At 40.5% G+C, this 18,399-nt stretch overlaps 1 protein-coding gene across 13 annotated transcripts in view; it reads left to right on the forward strand.

Moving 5' to 3' along the window:
• Mycbp2 (MYC binding protein 2) overlaps window positions 1-3,170 on the forward strand; it is a 252,489-nt gene extending 249,319 nt beyond the window's left edge. For all 13 annotated transcript variants that reach the window (XM_052732538.1, XM_052732541.1, XM_052732539.1 and 10 more), the window contains one exon: window positions 2,340-3,170. In XM_052732538.1, coding sequence (XP_052588498.1) covers window positions 2,340-2,455 — 116 coding nt within the window. In that variant the 3' untranslated portion in view covers window positions 2,456-3,170. The remainder of the gene's footprint in view (window positions 1-2,339) is intronic.
• Window positions 3,171-18,399: the final 15,229 nt, after the last annotated feature.

Here is an 18,399-nt window from a genome sequence, read left to right on the forward strand (position 1 = left end):
TGTGCAGATGACCAAGTCATACTATAGAGGGACTTTGTCCTTTACCCAGTTGTGAGTCACAGGAGTGAGGCAGCCCCAGAGTGGAGAAGGCAAGAGGAAGGAACTAATTAATATTCATCCCCTGGGCATTTTCATATTTATTTTCTTATTTAATTTTTTCGAACCTCCAAAGTAGAGACTATTATCTCCACGTTCATAATTTGCAAGTTGAGCCTAAAGAAATTGGTGAACTGGCATAAGCTATCATAAGTATCAACACGTAGCCTAAAGTTTGCTCACCCAGCCTCACACCTTCCCCTTTGTCAGCTAGTCAGAGAACTGAAATGTCTAGAAGTTACAGAGTGTACAGCCGTACCAGTAGAGAAGATAGCCATATGCAGTGTGCTTAAAAGGATGGAGGAGCAATTCTGTACCACCCTCAACTCTATTCATGGTCCCATCTAATATGTGGATGAGGACAGGAGTAGAAATGAGGAGCTGAAGTAGACTGTCACAGTCTTTTTAGAGTCTCTACCAAATGTCAATAATTCACAAGTTTACTAATAAGTGTATCTGTCACCATTCTGGAGTTGGGCAAGTCTGACTTCAAGATTCTGGCAAGGTGCTTAGTGTCTAGGGGGCCTACTCTCTTGTTTCTAGTCAGTGTCTTCTTGCTGTGCTCTTCAGGGACAGAAGGCCTCCCAGGTCCACTCACTCACATTCCGTTCCTATTATGTGCTCCACCCTCTTGACTCAGTCACGTCCCAAGGGCCCACCTCCTAATGCCATCACATTGGTGATTATGTTTCAAGCTATAAATTTGGGGGCCATCAGAATATTCAGGCTATAATATAATTCCCATATGTCCATTCCTAAAGATTTTATTACCTTGGTGCCAGGATATTTAATGTTCATACCACCATGTAAGTAAAATATTGCTGTGTCCATCTAATGAGTGACAGAGATCTAGGAATAAGGATAATTAAGTTAATTGCACCTCAGTCTCTTTATACAAAAACTGGTGGTAATAGGGTTGGATTGCTGTGATGAGAAAATTAAAAGGACAGTGCCTCCATGGTAAACACTAGAGTGCTTCCAGATGTTTTACTTCATTTGATTTGTTTTCACTTTTACTGTTACTATTTCTCACCAAAGTGTCAAGTAATGTTTGAGCTCCTTGAAAATGCAGGTCATGTACTGTTCTTCTCTCAATCCCAAGTACCTGGCAACACTGTTCACACACTTAGGTAGTGAATGATTATGAAATAAATGGCCCCTTATCTTGTGGAAACCCAATCAGTGCAGTAAGCAGAAGCTACCACAGATGGTATCATTGCCTTCACTAGATCTACAGTGTTGTTTGAGATAGGAGGTCTGCTCCAGTTTATGATATATGACAAACAGAATCAACTCATTATCCAGCATCTGGTGCCCTCCCTTGTTGACCCATCCTGGACCTGTGCCTGTATTTGTTCAAAGTCGTATAACTGCTCTGGTCACTGTCATCTCAGACCATTGCCCAAGCCAGCAACTGGTTTTTCCTCTGAGATTAGCTGTCTTCACATACCTACACCCATGCCTTGCCCTCTTCTTACAAGATCAATCTGTCATTGTTCAGTAATGGTAATACTGGCTAACATTAATCACATACTTATACCATACCATACTATTTATTTATAATACATTTTAAATTTTTTAATTGAAAAGGTCAGGTATTAGTATAAGCCTACTTGATTTCAAACTGGTGTCTTTCCCACAGTGTTTCTTTCCACATTACTACAGTCTGTTATTGTAATGTTCATGTTTTTAAACTCATCTTGACTTTGCTACTAATCTCTCTTCAGACACTTTTAACAAATGACACTCACTGCCAGTCTTCCCATTTTGCCAGTGTACAAATTTTTCTTCAGTGAATGTAGATGTGAATATGGTTTATTTATATTTACGCTTGATTGCAGTTGTAAAAAAAACTTCCCCCACAAAAATGTCCTGTTTTCCCACACAGAATAACTTTCTGCTAAGTTAAGATGAGAGATTCTTGTGATCACTTTTGCTCATGGCTCCTTGCTTTAAAATGAATTATCCATCTTCTCTACCAGTAGAACAAGCTTTGTAGCTCAGTGTCCTCTGGGAAGGGTGTTCTGGGTCAGGGCCATCTCACTTACTATTAGCTCGTGTAGATACATGATCTCTCATGCTGTCGTTTTCATGGTGAACATATTTGTGGTAAGAAAAATTATTATTAGTTTATTTATCCATAGTCATGTTAGTTCTTTTAAAAACTTGATTTTTACTCATACGACATTTATGTGGGTGTGTTTTAAAATTACATTCTTTTACCTCCTTCAAAATGTATACAGGTCCCAAAGGCAAACAACTAGAAGGAACTGAATGTCCACTCCACGTTGTTCATCCACCCACTGGGGAAGAGTTTGCTCTGGGGTGTGGAGTGTGCAGAAATGCTCACACTTTTTAGAACATTCAGATTCTTTGTCTACAGAGAGAATAGTTGCCTTCATCCACTGGGAGGACGCAGTGAAGTTTACGCTCTGCTCAGGATAAGAACGGGACCATTTTACATCCGTGAAAATGAACCATTGACAGTGCAAGAATGATGCCAAATACAGTGTACATAATTCTTGCTACGGAACCTTTCCCTGTTATTTTGGTTTATCTTCTTTTGAACCAAGATATCAAACTTGTGAGGTGTTTGCATGTGGCCATTACAGTCATTGGCCTGTGAAGCATTGGACATTTATAGATAATTGATATAAAAGGATCACCATACTCATGAACTAAGAATGATGCTGGCTTTCGAGCAAAAAAAGAAAAATAATCACTGTTTATTGTATACTGCCTTTTTGTAATCCTGTACAATTGCATCACGGGTGGGGATAAAAAGAGGAATATTCTGGTTTATTTCCTAGACTGTTATTTAAAAAAAAATTGTGTTAGTAAGGCCTATAAATGTAATAAGTATCACACTGTATATAAAGCTATCAATGTTTGTCCTGTATAAGAATGAACTAAATTACAAAAGCAGTTTCATTTAAACTTCTAGGTTAAGTTTGAGCCTGAAATTTTAATGAAGTGCAATACTGAGTGTGCCTCATTATCTTGCAGCTGTAAACATATTGGAATGTACATGTCAATAAAACCACTGTACATTTTTATACAGTGATAAAGTCTAATATTTGTGTAAATAATTTCTTGAAAAACAATTTAAAACCCACCTATAACACAGTCATAACTTTACTGTGTGGGAAAATAAAAATATCAATAAAGCACACTGATGGGATCTTAAACATGGGGTAGAAAAATCATGAAAATAAATACCTAAAGATATGTCTTCTCATAGATACATATGCCAAAGACAGAAGGAAGCATTTAGGAAATGAGTCTGCATCAGTCTTCTTAGCCAGAAGCCTTTTTCATCTTTTATAAAATAATAAATTCACCAGTTTTTATCTTCTATAGACTCCAATGTATATGGGCATAGCTTTACATGTATTTATTAGATAGTTACCTATTTATTTTGCTGGTGTTTGGTTGGTTGGATTTTTTTTCCATTTGAGTTATTGAAACTGTTAAATTTTAGATTTATAGTTCATCATAAGTCATATTTTATGTATTTCATGACACCAAGGAAAGATTTGAACCATTATCTAAAAACTTTCCACTGTTGGAAATACGGAAGTTTGTCAATATATAAATTATTAACAAATACAATGGCATTAATTTATGTTAAGCAGCTGTGAGAAGTTTAAACAACTTTGGGTGTTGGGGAGAGAGAGCACAATCAGTAAAGTGCTTGCCGTGAACATGAGATCCAGAATACACACTTTTTAGATAGATAGATAGATAGACAGACAGACAGGTAGGTAGATAGAAGCTATATGTAGTAGCACTACCCTGTAATCTTAGCTCTGGTTACTCGGAGACGTGTAAATCCCCAGGACTTGGTGACTAGCCAGCCAACCTAGCCGCCTCAGCAAGCTCCAGGCCAATGAGAGACCTTGTCTTTAAGAAGCAAGGTAGATGGCTCCTGAGAACAGTTTCACCTGGCCCTGCACATACTGCTTGCACACACACACACACACACACACACACACACACACACACACACGATAGAGGTGGACAAAAAGGGAATGCCCCCCAAAATGGGGCTTGCCCACTGTCTTAGTTAGGGTTTCTATTGCTGTGAAGAGACACCATTACCACAACAACTCTTAAGGAAAATATAAAATTGGGGTGGCTTGCTTACAGTTCAGAGGTTTAGTCCATTATCATCATGGTGGGGAGCATGGCGGTGTGCAGGCAGACATTGTGCTGGCTACATCTTGATCAGAAGGCAACAGGAAATGGACTGAGGCACTGGGCATGACTAGGGCATATATGACAACTCAAAGCCCACCCTCACAGTGACATACCTCCTCCAATAAGACCATAACTACTCCAACAAGACCACACCTTCTAATAGTGTCACTCCCTATGAGATTATGGGGGCCAATTACATTCAAACTACCACACCCACCATGCACAAATCCACAGAATCGCATAAAGCAGACATCATGGTGCACGACTTAAATACAGCACTCTGGAAGTGGAGGCAGGAGGATTGTAAATTCAGGATCATCCTAGGCTACATAGCAGTTTTGAAGCCAGCATAGGATAGATGATATTCTGTCCCCAAAATGAATAATTTTTTGTTTGTTTGTTTTTTCAAGACAGGGTTTCTCCATGTAGCTTTGTGCCTTTCCTGGAACTCACTTGGTAGCCCGGGCTGGCCTCGAACTCACAGAGATCTGCCTGGCTCTGCCTCCCAAGTGCTGGGATTAAAGGCGTGTGCCACCACTGCCTGTCATCCAAAATGAATTTTTAATAAAAGTTGTATGTGTATTTATATGCTCTCAGTTCTTGACACAGGTTACTAATCGCTATTGTCTCTGCATGCTCTAATAAAATTCATAAAAATACCCAAGCCAAAAACTTCAAAATTCATAAAAAATCATTATTGGTTTGTAATTTTTTTGGTTGTGAGAGCATAACTAAAGCCATTTAGCTGTAAGAGTGACATTTCAAGAAGCAGAGATGGGCTTCACAATCTAGACTAAAAGCCAGAAGGACCTGGAAAGATGTGCTGCAGACTCTAAGAGACCATAGATGCCAGCCCAGACTACTATACCCTGCAAAACTTTAAATCACCATAGATGGAGAAAATAAGATTATTCCATGATAAAACCAAATTTAAACAATATCTGTCTACAAATCCAGCCCTATAGAATGTGTTAGAAGGAAAATTCCTACCACAGGAAGTAAACTATACTTTTTGAAAACGCAAGAAATAATCTCACACCAGCAAAATCAAAAATGGGAAGAACACACAAACATATCACCACCAACAACAAAATAACAGGAATCAATCATTGATCATTGATCTCTGTCAATATCAGTGGTCTCAATACCCACAATAAAAAGACAGACTAATGTAGTAGCCCGTTTTCAGGTTTCTTGTGGCTTTACCTAGCAGATCTGCATAGAGAGGATAATTAGGACCATAGGTGTCTGAGATGGTCTGCACATGTCTGTGCTGGGGGGAGGTATTTTGCTCCACCCCCTTGGCGTCTCTATAAATGCCCTGGGGCAGAGACAGTTGGGCCCGTTGGAATAGGTTTCAGGCCCTCTCGAGGCTATCCTTTATTTTCTATCTGTTTATCTCCACATTCTAAATCCTTCTATCTAATATTTCCTGCTGCTCGCACTCAAGAAAACTCTGGGGAACTGTGGTGATACTGTGTTCCCCAATATATTGTACACCTTAATAAACTTATCTGGGGTCAGAGAACAGAACAGCTGCTAGATAGACATACAGGCCAGAAAAATGGTGGCATACACACCTTTAATCCTAGCATTCCAAAGGCAGAGATCTGTCTGGATCTCTGTGAGTTCAAAGCCACACTGGAAACAGCCAGGCAGGAAGTGATAGCAGAAAGGTTTTTAAGGCGTGAGGACCAGGAACTAGAGTCTGGTTAAGATTTTAGGCTTTTGAGCAACCGTTCAGCTGGAATCCATTCTGGATGAGGACTCAGAGGCTTCCAGTCTGAGGAAAACAGAATCATCTGAGGAATTGGCAAAGTGAGGAAACTGTGGCTTGTTCTGCTTCTCTGATTTTCCAGCACTCACCCCAATACTTGGCTTTGGGTTTGTTTTTATTAGTAAGAACTTTTAAGATTTGTGTTACAGGGAACTGTGGAGTTGGTGGGTAAACGCCCCTCAGACTAACAGAATGGATTTGAAAACAGGATCCATCCTTCTGTTGCATCCAAGAAATACACCTCAACATCAAGGATACATATCACTTGAGGATCAAAGGATGGAAAAAGATATTTCAAGCAAATGGAGCTAAAAAGTAAGCTGTAATATCTAACAAAATAGACATCAAACAAAAACTAATCAGAAGAGATAGGGAAGGACACTACATACTCATCAAAGTAAAAAACTTCTAAGAGGACATTACTTTTATTAAAAATCTATGTCCCAAACACAAGGATACCCAAGTTTGTAAAAGAAACATTGTTGCAACTTAAGTCCCATACTGACCCTCACAACTGATAGTGGGAGACTTCAGTACACCACTCTCATCAATAGGCAGGTCATCCAGACAACAACTAAACAGAAATACTGGAGCTAACTTACATTATAAACTAAATGGACCTAATATAATAATAATAATAATACAGAACATTTCACCCAAACACAAAAGAAAATACCTTCTATTATGCACCTCATGAACTTCCTCCAAAATCGGCCACATACTTGGACACAAAGCAAACAGATGCAAGAAAATTGAAGTAACTTCCTGCATCCTATCAGACCACCACAGATTAAAGCTAGACGTCAACAAAACCAGAAAAAATAGGAAACTTACAAATTCATGGAAACTGAACAACTCTCTGCTGAATGAAAAATGGGTCAAGACAAACATAAAAAAATTGCTTTCTAGAATTCAATGACACTGAATACATGATATAGCCAAACTTATGGGACACAATGAAAATAGCGCTAAGAGGAAAATTCATAGCACTAAGTGCCTATTTTTAAAAAAAAAAGTGGAGAGATCTCATACTAGCAACTTAACAGCACACCTGAATACTCTAGGACAAAAAGAAGTAAGCACACCCCAGAGGAGCAGAGGGCAAGAAATAAAGAAATTGGGGGCTGAAATTAATAAGATACAATCAAAGAGAACAAAACAAAGAATCAATGAAACAAAGTTGGTCCTTGGAGAAAATCAACAAAATAGGCAAACCCTTATCTAAACTAACTAAAAGATAGAGAATATCCAAATTAATAAAATCAGAACCGAAAAGGGGAATATAACAGACATTGAGGAAATCCACAGAATTATGAGGACATACTTTTAAAACCTGTTCTCCACCAAACTGGAAAATCTAAAATGGACAATTTTCTGGATAGATACCACTTACCAAAGTTAGGCCACCAGCTCACAAATAATGACACAGAGACTTACTATAAATTATGAAACCTTAGCCTTAGCTTAGGCTTGTCCCACTAGCTCTTAGAACTTAAATTAACCCATTTATTTTAATCCTCATTATTTTACATGGCTCAGTTACCTTTACTCCGTACTGCCCATCCTGCTTCCTCTGCATCTGGCTGGCAACTCTGCTTTTCTTCTTCCCAAAGCTCTCTGTCCCCAGAAGCCCCACTTAAACTCTTCCTGCCTAGGAAATGGCCACTCAACTCTTTATTAAACCAATCACAGTGACACATCTTCATACAATATAAAGGAATATTCCACAACAGTTAAATCAAGATCAGATAAACAACCTAAAGAGACCTATAACCCCTAGTGAAATAGAAGGAGTCATTAAAAGTCTCCAAAAAAAAAAAAAAAACAACCAGGGCCAGATGGTTTTAGTGCAGAATTCTACCAGACTTTCAAAGAAGAACTAATGCCAATGCTCCTCAAATTATTCCACAAAATAGAAACAGAAGGAACATTGCCAAATTCAGTTAATGAGGCTGCAGTTACCCTGATACCAAAAACACATAAAGACCCAACAAAGAAAGAGAATTACAGGCCAATTTCCCTTATGAACATAGATGCAAAAATACTCAATAAAATACTTGCAAACTGAATTCATGAACACATAAAATAGATCATCCACCATGACCAAGTAGGCTTCATCCCAGAGAGGCAGGGATGGTTCAATATACAAAAATCAGTAAATGTAATCTACAATATAGACAAATTGAAAGAAAAACCATATGATCATCTAATTTGATGCATTAACAGCCTTTGACAAAACACAAAACCCCTTCATGATGAAAGCCCTAGAGAGATTAGGAATAAAATAGACATACATAAGCATAAAAAAGGCAGTTTATAGCAAGCCTCTAGCCAACATCAAATTAAATGGAAAGAAACTCCAAGCAATTCCACTAAAATCAGGAACAAAACAAGATTGTCCACTCTCTCCATACCTATCTAATATAGTACTTAAAATCTTATTTAAAGCAATATGTAACTAGAGTTTTCCTGCCTGGCCCACAGTCAGGACAAATCTCTGTCACCCGCCAGTCCCACAGCCACTCAGACCCAACCAAGTAAACACAGAGACTTATATTGCTTACAAACTGTATGGCCGTGGCAGGCTTCTTGCTAACTGTTCTTACAGCTTAAATTAATCCATTTCTATAAATCTATACCTTGCCACGTGGCTCGTGGCTTACCGGCATCTTCACATGCTGTTTCTCATCGTGGCGGCTGGCAGTGTCTCTCTGACTCAGCCTTCCACTTCCCAGCTTTATTCTCCTCCTTGTCCCGCCTATACTTCCTGCCTGGCCACTGGCCAATCAGTGATTTATTTATTGACCAATCAGCAACACACTTGACATACAGACCATCCCACAGCAGCAATAAGACAACTATAGGAAATCAAGCAGATACAAATTGGAAAAGAAGTATTGTTATTTGCAGATGATACTTATGTATACTTATGGTAGTATACATAAGTGACCCTAAAAAAATTATAGCAGGGAACTCATGGCTGATAAACACTTCCAGCACAGGAGCTGGATACAAGACTAACTCAAAAACATCAGTAGCCCTCCTATACACAAATCACAAATGGACTGATAAAGAAGTCAGGGAAACACCACTTTTCACAATAGCCTTGAATAATATAAAATATCTTGGGGTAACTCTAACCAAGCAAGTGAAAGACTTGTATGATAAAAACTTCAAGTCTTTGAAGAAAGAAATTGAAGAAGATATCCATGGATCGGTAGGATTAACATAGTAAAAATGGCCATCATACTAAAAGCAATCTACAGATTCAATGGAATTCCCATCAAAATTCCAACACAATTCTTTACATACCTTGAAAGGACAATTCTCAACTTCAGATAGAAAAACAAAAAACCCAGGATAGCTAAAACAATTTTGAACAATAAAAGAACTGCTGGAGTGTTGCTAGAGTTTTCCTGCCTGGCCCACAGTCAGGACAAATCTCTCTCACCCGCCAGTCCCAAGCCGCTCAAACCTGATCAAGTAAACACAGACACTTACATTGGTTTCAAACTGTATGGCCGTGGCAGGCTTCTTGCTAACTGTTCTTACAGCTTAAATTAATCCATTTCTATTAATCTATACCTTGCCACATGGCTTGTGGCTTACCGGTACTTTACATCTTCCTTATCCTGATGGCGGCTGGCAGTGTCTCCCTCAGCCTTCCACTTCCCAGCTCTATTCTCCTCCTTGTCCCGCCTATACTTCCTGCCTGGCCACGGACCAATCAGTGATTTATTTACTGACCAATCAGCAACACATTTGACATACAGACCATCCCACAGCACTGGAGGTTTCACCATTTCTGATTTCAAGTTGTACTACAGAACAATAGTAATAAAACCACATGATATTGACATAAGAACAGACATGTTGATCAATGGAATCAAACTGAAGACCCAGACATAAATCCACACACATATGGATACCTGATTTTTGATAAAGAGGCCAGAAATGCATACGGAAAAAAAAAAAAACAGCATCATCAACAAATGGTGCTGGCCAAACTGGATATCTGCATGTAGAAGAATGCAAATAGATCCTTGCTTTCACCCTGCACAAAACTCAAGTCCAACTGGATCAAAGACCTCAACATAAAACCAGATACACTGAATCTGATAGAGAAAGTAGGGAACAGCCTTGAACTCATTGGCACAGGAGACAGCTTTCCAAACAGAACCCTGATAGGGACAGCATTAAGATCAACAATTAATAAATGGGACCTCATGAAATGGAAAAGCTTCTGTAAGGCAAAGGATACTATCAATAAGACAAAATAGCACCCTACAGAATAGGAAAAGAAATTTTAACAAATCCACATCCATAAAGGACCAAAATATATAAAGAACTCAAGAAACTAGATATCAAAAAACCAAATAATCCAATTAAAAATGGGGTACTGATCTAAACAGAATTTTCAATAGAAGAAACTCAAATAGCTAAGAAACACTTAAAGAAATGTTCAACATCCATCAGTTACTGGCTTCATCCAATAACTGATGGAAGCAGATGCAGAGATCCACAACCAAGCACCAGGCCAAGTTCTGGGAGTCCATTCGAAGAGAGGGAAGAGGCATTATATGAGCAAGGGGTGTCAAGCTCATGATGGGGAAATCTACAAAGACAACTAAACCAAGCTCATAGGAACTCACAAACTTTTAGACTGACAGCTGTGGAACCTGCATGGGACCAGACTAGACCCTCTGCATACAGTTGTATAGCTGAGTCTGTTTGAGGGGCCCCTGGCAGTGTGATCAGGATCTATCCCTATTGCATGAGCTGGCTTTCTGGATCCCATTACCTATGGTCAGACACCTTGCTAGCCCTTGATGCAGCGGGGAAGGGCTTGGTCCCGCCTCAACTGAATGTACCAGGCTTTGCTGTCCCCCCATGGGAGGACTTACCCTTTTGGAGGAGGAGATAGGGGTTGTAGTGGGGGAAGCAGGGGTAGGAGGAACTGCAGGAGGGATGAGAGGGGGATCTGTAAATCTGTATTTACATTGGTATGTAAAATGAATTAAAAAAATTAAATAAAAAATGTTATACATCCTTAGCCATTAGGGAAATGCAAATCAAAGCAACTTTAAGATTCCACCTTACACCTGTCAGAATGGCTAAAATCAATAACACAAGTGACAACTTATGCTGTCAAGGACACTCCTCCATTGCTGGTGGGAGTGTAAACTTGTACAGCCATTATGTAAACCAATATGGTGATTCCTCATAAAATTGGGAATTGATCTACCTCAAGACCCAACTATACCACTCTTGGGCATATACCCGAAGGATGCTCGATTGTATCAAAAGAACATTTGCTCAACCATGTTCATTGTTGTTTTATTGATGATAGCCATAAACTGGAAACAACCTAGATGTCCCTCAACAGATGAATGGATAAAGAAAATGTGGTACATTTTTATTATTCAACTGTTAAAAAATGACATCATGAAAATTGTAGGCAAATGGAAGGAACTAGAAAAATATCATCCTGAATGACGTAACCCAGACCCAAAAAGATAAATATGGAATGTGTTTGTAAGTGAATATTAACCATTAAATAAATGATAACCAACCTACAATCCATAGACCTAGAGAAATTAGGTATAGAAGAAGGGATGGGAGGGAAACATAGATCCTCCTGGGAGGGGAAATAGAATTCATTTTGTGGGTAGATTGGGGTCCAGTGGGGATTGGAATGGGAAGATCAGGTGGGGAGGGGGAAGGGAGGTAGGATTAATGGAATGACTGAGAGGAGAGACAGCTGGAGTTGAGGGGCATTTGAGGGATAATTTAGAAATCTAGTGTAGTGGAAATGTCCTAAAATGTATGAAGGTGATCCAAATTCATTCTCCTAATAATAGGGGAGAGAGAGGCACAATTGGCCATCTCCTGTTACCAAAGGAGGTTTCCAGTACTGGGATTCTGTTGCATTCAATTGTGTTATTGGCCAAGGGGGTCCCATGGAAATCCCCAAACAACCCAAACTGTTGCTAAGACAGTGAGTCACTCCAACAAACTGACTGCTGGGCCCCTTAGCTGAGGATAATACCTACAGCTCTCATTGATTGATCACATCGAAGTCAACCTGGTGCCTACATGGAGGCTTCACTCTTACCTTCTAGTGTCTTTAGTGTGGGAAGATGCTCTGCAGGCTACCAAGAAAACATAAACACCAACTCAGACACAAAACATTTGACCTACAATCTGTCCTGCCTGCAAAATATGCTAGGATAATGGCGGAACCAAATTTATGAGAGTAGCCAAACAATGTCTGATTTGAAGGCCCACTTCATGGATAGAACCATGCCTGACACTGCTTGGGTGACCAAGAACCAGAGACAAGATATCCCAGAGACCTAGGGTAAAACAAAACATACTGGTCTATAAATATATCAATAAAATGACTCCTAATGATATTCTGCTATATTCATAGATCAATGCATTGTTCTTTCATTATCAGAGAAGCTTCCTTTGGCAGCAGATGGGAACAGATGCAGAAATCCACAACCAGACATTATTCGGAGAGAGAGTCCTTGGAACTCACAGCCCTAAATGGGATGTCTGTAACACAAATTGCTAATTGGTCTTTTAGTATAAAACTGTGAGCCCGCTCTGCCATATGATGCTACTGCTACAGTGTCGCTGATACGATAGTAACTGGACACTGCTAATATGGACTCTGTTGCAAGAGGACAAGGCTATTTTGTTTTCCAAGAGTTTAGTGGGAGGGCCGTGGCTCATCTCTTTCTGGGGTAGAATCCAGGTTTGTGACAGCCTCCAGCTTCTAGCATGGGTCATGTCTACCAATATCTTCCAGGAAAGCCTGGCAACATGCTAGACCTAGACATCTTTACCCAGACAAGCACATTGTGATAGAAGGTACCTTAGAAAAACAACTCTAATGAAACTCATTTCTAGAGGAAGTTCCAATGAAGAGAAATTATGAAGTAAAAGTCAAAGGCTGGAGAGATGACTCAGCAGGAACCGTGCCTGCTGCGTAACTGTGGGTGCCTGAATTCAGATTCCCAGAAGCTCCATAGAAGCCAGACATGTTAACATGAATCTGCAGTCTCTGTGTTCCTATGCTGATCTGGGAGGCAGAAGAGAATATTGGGAAACATGCAGGCACCTTGCCTGGCGTGCACACTGGTGATCTACACCGAGAACCTGCCTCAAACAAGGTTGAAGGCAAGGACCAGCAAGTGCAGATTCTCCTCTGCCCTGTACAAGTACACTATGGTATGCACACACTGCGATCACACACATGAAAACACACACATATCATACAAAGATAGAAACAAACAGAGCCGGCAGGAAAGCTCCGTGAGTAAGGACACCTGCCACCGAGCCTGGTAACCTGCTCCATCTGAGGACGTACATAGAAGGAGGTGAGAAACAAGCTCTGCAAGTTGCCCTTTGACCTCCACAGGTACACAGTTCACAGTTCCCGGGCACATGGACAGTATAAGGTTTGACCCTGCACCACCACCACCAACAACAACAACAAAACAATAATAGATTACATAAAACCGTAAATAAAAGCTAAGTTGGAAGATCAGTGTCCAGTAAGCAGCCATGTAATCAGAGTCTCTAAGGCCAGGAACAGCTTCTCAGCTAAACAGCTTCTGTAACAGCATGTCCTACATTTTCTCAAAATAAGCAAATTCAGGTAGAGTCCTAACCCAACCAGTAAGTTTTAAAAAGCAAAAGTGAGAGAGAGCATGTCAGAAAGCATTTAGCAAGAACCAAGACATTAGTATTCCTCAGAAGTGTATGTAAACTATTTGGCTTCATTGGTTCCTTTAATAAATATTTGAGCACCTGCTCCAACCAGGTCAGCACCTAACAACACACTCCGGTGAGGGCAGGACTGTGTTCCCAGTTGCTTAGTAACCTTGACTTACTCGTAAGTGCTTAAATGGATTGTGTGACTTAATTGGTGCATCGCACTGTGCTAAGCGTGGGAATGAGACTTTCACAGAACTCCAATACAGATGTGTAAAGAACACTGTTAACTAAGAACTACAAGTGTAGTTTAATGTAATAAATTATTTATTGATGGCTTATAGTAGCTAACCTTTGTGCTAAAGCCTGAGTGTGGGGAGAGAATAATGCCCTCCCCAATTTTGCCAGGTGTTGATCCTTGGAATATATGATTTGAGAATGGAAGGACCTAGATTTTGAATGAGGTTACACTGGATTAACCAGTGTGATCCATGTAATCAGAAGGGTCCCACTTGGGGGAAAAAGAAGCAATTGGATCAGTCAGAGAATACAAGTGAGGTGTGAGGGGATGAGGAGGAAGGGAGGGAGGGAGGAAAGGGCAGTGCACACACAGGACTTGGTGATGACCCACTGTTGGCCTTAAAGATGGAGGAACAAGTCAGGCATAAAAAAACGCAGGTGACCTACAAGGCAACCTGGAAAATAAGTAAACAGGTTCGCCTCTGCAGATTCCAAAGGACCATTGCCCTGCTGACACCTTGATTTTGCCCCTTTTGTATTTCTTATTTCCATAACTGCACAAATATAAATGTTTACTGTTTTAAGCCACCAAGCCTCTGGTAATTTTGCAGTGGGTAAAAATGACATGCTTTGTCATGCTTTGGTCGTCCCCAAACCTATAAAATAGTATCACTTTACAGATGAGCCAACTGAGTCATACAGAGAAAAACAGGAAACAGTTCAATGACTTTTTTTTTTATATTGACTACACATAGAAATAACATCTTGGATGTAATGGATTAAGTAAAGTAAATAAAACTGATTTTATCTATGTGGGTCTATGCATCAAATCCCCTGGAGCTGGAATTATCACTGTGGGTGACGGGAACTGAACTTGTGTCTTCTCAAGCAATGAGCCATCTCTCCGGTTCTCCTTCACCTGTGTGTGTGTGTGTGTGTGTGTGTGTGTGTGTGTGTGTGTGTGTGTGTGTGTCCCTTGTGCGCTCCAGCCGAGGTCAGAGGGAGTCAGTTCTCTATCACTACCTTGGTTTCCAGGGATAAAATCAGATTGACAGGCTCAGCAGCAAGTGCCTTTACCAGCTGAGCCGTCTTGCCAACTCCCCTTAACTTTGTAATGTGGCTCTACAGACTTTTAAGTTGCACATGTACCTTGCACATATTCCTAAAGGACAACACTGATCTTGATGCTCGTCTCAGTAGTTTGAGTTTCTCATTTCTCATTTTATTTTTTTAAAGAAATTAACTAATACATAAAATTATACATACTAATGGTGTGATGTGATATTTCAGTTAATATATTCACTTAAAATTTTTACTGTTTAATTTTATGTGTATGAGTGTTTGCTTGCGTGTATGTCTGTGCACCACATTCATGCGGGTATCAGATCTCCTGGGACTGGAGTTATGAATGGTTGTGAACTACCATGTGGGTGCTGGGAACTTGTGTCCTCTGCAACAGCAACAAGCACTCAAGTGCTGAGCACCTCTCCAGCCGCATCCAATGCTGCCTGGGGAACCAGCCTCCAGCAGCACAGGGCTCAAAGGGAAGCCATGGAGAGGGTCAGGGAAAAAGACACACACTCTCTTGAAGTTTTCCTTCAAACCCTTTCCTTATTCTTCTTTTGCATTCTCTATTCCTTCTCTCGTTCCTGATGTTTTCCTTCTAACTCTCTCATTCTTGGTATTTTCCTTTTAACTCATTTTAGCTCTCTCATTCTGGGTGTTTTCCTTCTAGCCCATTTTAACTCTCTCTAATTCTATCTCTATTCTTTCTCTTACAGCTTATATACCTTAGCAAAATCTTTCAGGCAATATAAAAATTACAATGTGGTTACATTCTGTTTTTCAAGTGAATGAATACAAGTAAAAAACAGCATGTTTTTCATATCCCTTACATCATTAAACATTTTACGTATTACAGGTGAAAAACAAATTATCCCAAGAACCCACATACATTCATACCCAAGCAACTTGTTATAAATTAACCATGTAGGCAAGCAAGCTATTCTTGCTCAGTCAGGTCTTTTACTGGCAGGCTGCATTTTGCAGTTACAAAAAAAGGGCCAACTACTTTATTACTTATCTTGAAAGGTAATCTTATAAGGAATCACAAACCTAAACTTTTATATATGAAAAAGAATCAGCTCTACTGTAAATCTTTAGAGTGCATCCACACTCATTAATAGTTTTTTATATCAGGAGATTGAGATGTACCAAAAATGGGTACAAGGAATTAATCATTCTCTTTGGTAATCAACCAATCCTAGCAAGAAAGTGGGTCAGATGGTAATAATGGGGCTGCTTTGTTCTTGTTCCCTGGCTTTAAAGAGTTCCACATTCAACTATGTGTCTTTCTAAAACTTTAGATTATCTTCTTGGGTTTTTCACCTCGAAGCTATTTGACAAAAACATCTTAGTTTAAGTTATTTTCAAAGCTTTGTTTCAGCTGTGATGCATTCCAAAACCTGTGAACACATCTCCCAACATTAAGGTTAAAAGAATTTAACTAGGACTCAGTTGATTTTCTTAACCATTAACCTAAGCCACAGTCTATATGGCTCCTCAAAAGAAACTCATGTGTTCTAGCTGTGTGACACTTCCTTGTATTTATTTTAATTCATCAAAACTATTTAAACTAACATTATTATCATCAATTAGACAGTACAGCTTAGGAAAGAATCATCTTCATAATAATCCACAGGTAAAAATGCCCAGTAGACCGGGATGTTTCCGTGAGATAAACACACTACATTACAGGCAGTGGGGATCTCCCCACACCCATTCCCACCATTCCAGATACCAGAGAAAGACAGCAGCAGCAAACATGTAAAGGCACAGCAGAAGCAAAGACCTTCCGAGGTCTGTGGTCTCAGGGCCTTGTCTCTCCAAGATTCACCCATCATGGAGTTGCCTCCTGGTGGGCTGACACCTTGAACTTCAATTGCCACCTGCTGCTCCTCTGACACGGCCACCAGCACCCATCACTTCATGTTTATGTTGTTTAATGTCTAAATCAGGTTAATCACTCTAACTCCTCAAACATTTTTTTTCTGATTAAAACTCCTTTCTAGTTTGTTTAAATGCACAATATATCATCGTTATGTATAGTGACACTGCCATGATTATGGTCTTACACTGTGTGTGACAGAACTTGTTCTTGTGACTACAATTTTATTTTGTTGTTGTTTGTTTTTTCCAATAGAAGTATGTGCTTTTGGCTGAAAAGACAGCTTAGCAGTTAAGAGTGCTTACTGTGCCAGGCGGTGGTGGCGCTTGCCTTTAATCCCAGCACTCAGGAGGCAGAGCCAGGCAGATCTCTGTGAGTTTGAGGCCAGCCTGGTCTACAGAGCGAGATCAGGACAGGCACCAAAACTACACAGAGAAACCCTGTCAGGAAAAACCAAAAAAAAAAAAAAAAAAAGAGTGCTTATTGTTCTTCCAGCTGGCCTGAGTTCAGTTCCCAGCACCCAGGACTAGTGGCTCACACCTGCCTGTAACTCCAGCTCCAAGGAATCCAAAATGCCTTCTGGACTCCATCGGCACTGCACTCATGCCAAACCTACAAAATGAGACCCCCGATTAAAGAAAAGGAGAAAAAGGAGGAGGACAGGAGGGGTAAGAGAGAGGAGGTCAGAAGGAGAGGGGTAGAGTTATTTGCTTTGGAAAAGTAACACAGAGCCGAAGGCACGGTATACAGCCAACTTTTAAGATTTTGCAGCAGTGAACATTTCTCATTTTGAGAAAATCCAGTCTCACCAAGTCCAAACTTTTAAACAAGTCAAACAGGTAGCATTTAAAAGACGCCTTGATTTACAAAACGCTCCACCAGGGGTTTTCTTGTAATTAGCTGTCTGCTTCTTTACACTTCCCGTGTGTGTTTTAGAAAAACATTCTCAGACTTCAAGGTTCTGCTTCATGTCAACGTGGTTTTGAAAAAGCTATGAATCATTAAAAAATAACTTGGGAAAATAATGGCAAGGCAAGTATTTAATCGTAGCGTTCGTAATCGTGGCGTTCGCCACGCTGATTAATGCTGTAGGCACTCCCAGGCCGCGCCCTCCCCGCGGAGGTGGGTCGCCAAGTCAGCTGATGTTTACGTCCGGGAGGGGTGGGTCTCCATGTTGTTGACGCTCCCTCCTTTTCCGCCTGGGTTCCACCTCCCGGCACTTTCGGATTTTAACCCTGAGAAAAGCCAGCGTCACTTGGTTGGCTCCAGCCCGCCCACGTCCCGCCCCCAAACAAAACTCCGGGGACGGTCCGGGAGGCTGAAGGCCGCCCCGGCGCGCGCTCCCGCCCCGGCCCCGCCCCCTCCCCGAGGCCGCGCGCCCCCGCCCCGCCCCCCTGGGGCGGAGACGCGCGGG

This window comes from Peromyscus californicus, unplaced genomic scaffold, assembly GCF_007827085.1.
Source record: "Peromyscus californicus insignis strain IS unplaced genomic scaffold, ASM782708v3 Scaffold_12__1_contigs__length_115047231, whole genome shotgun sequence".
In the NCBI taxonomy this organism is placed as follows: domain Eukaryota; kingdom Metazoa; phylum Chordata; class Mammalia; order Rodentia; family Cricetidae; genus Peromyscus; species Peromyscus californicus.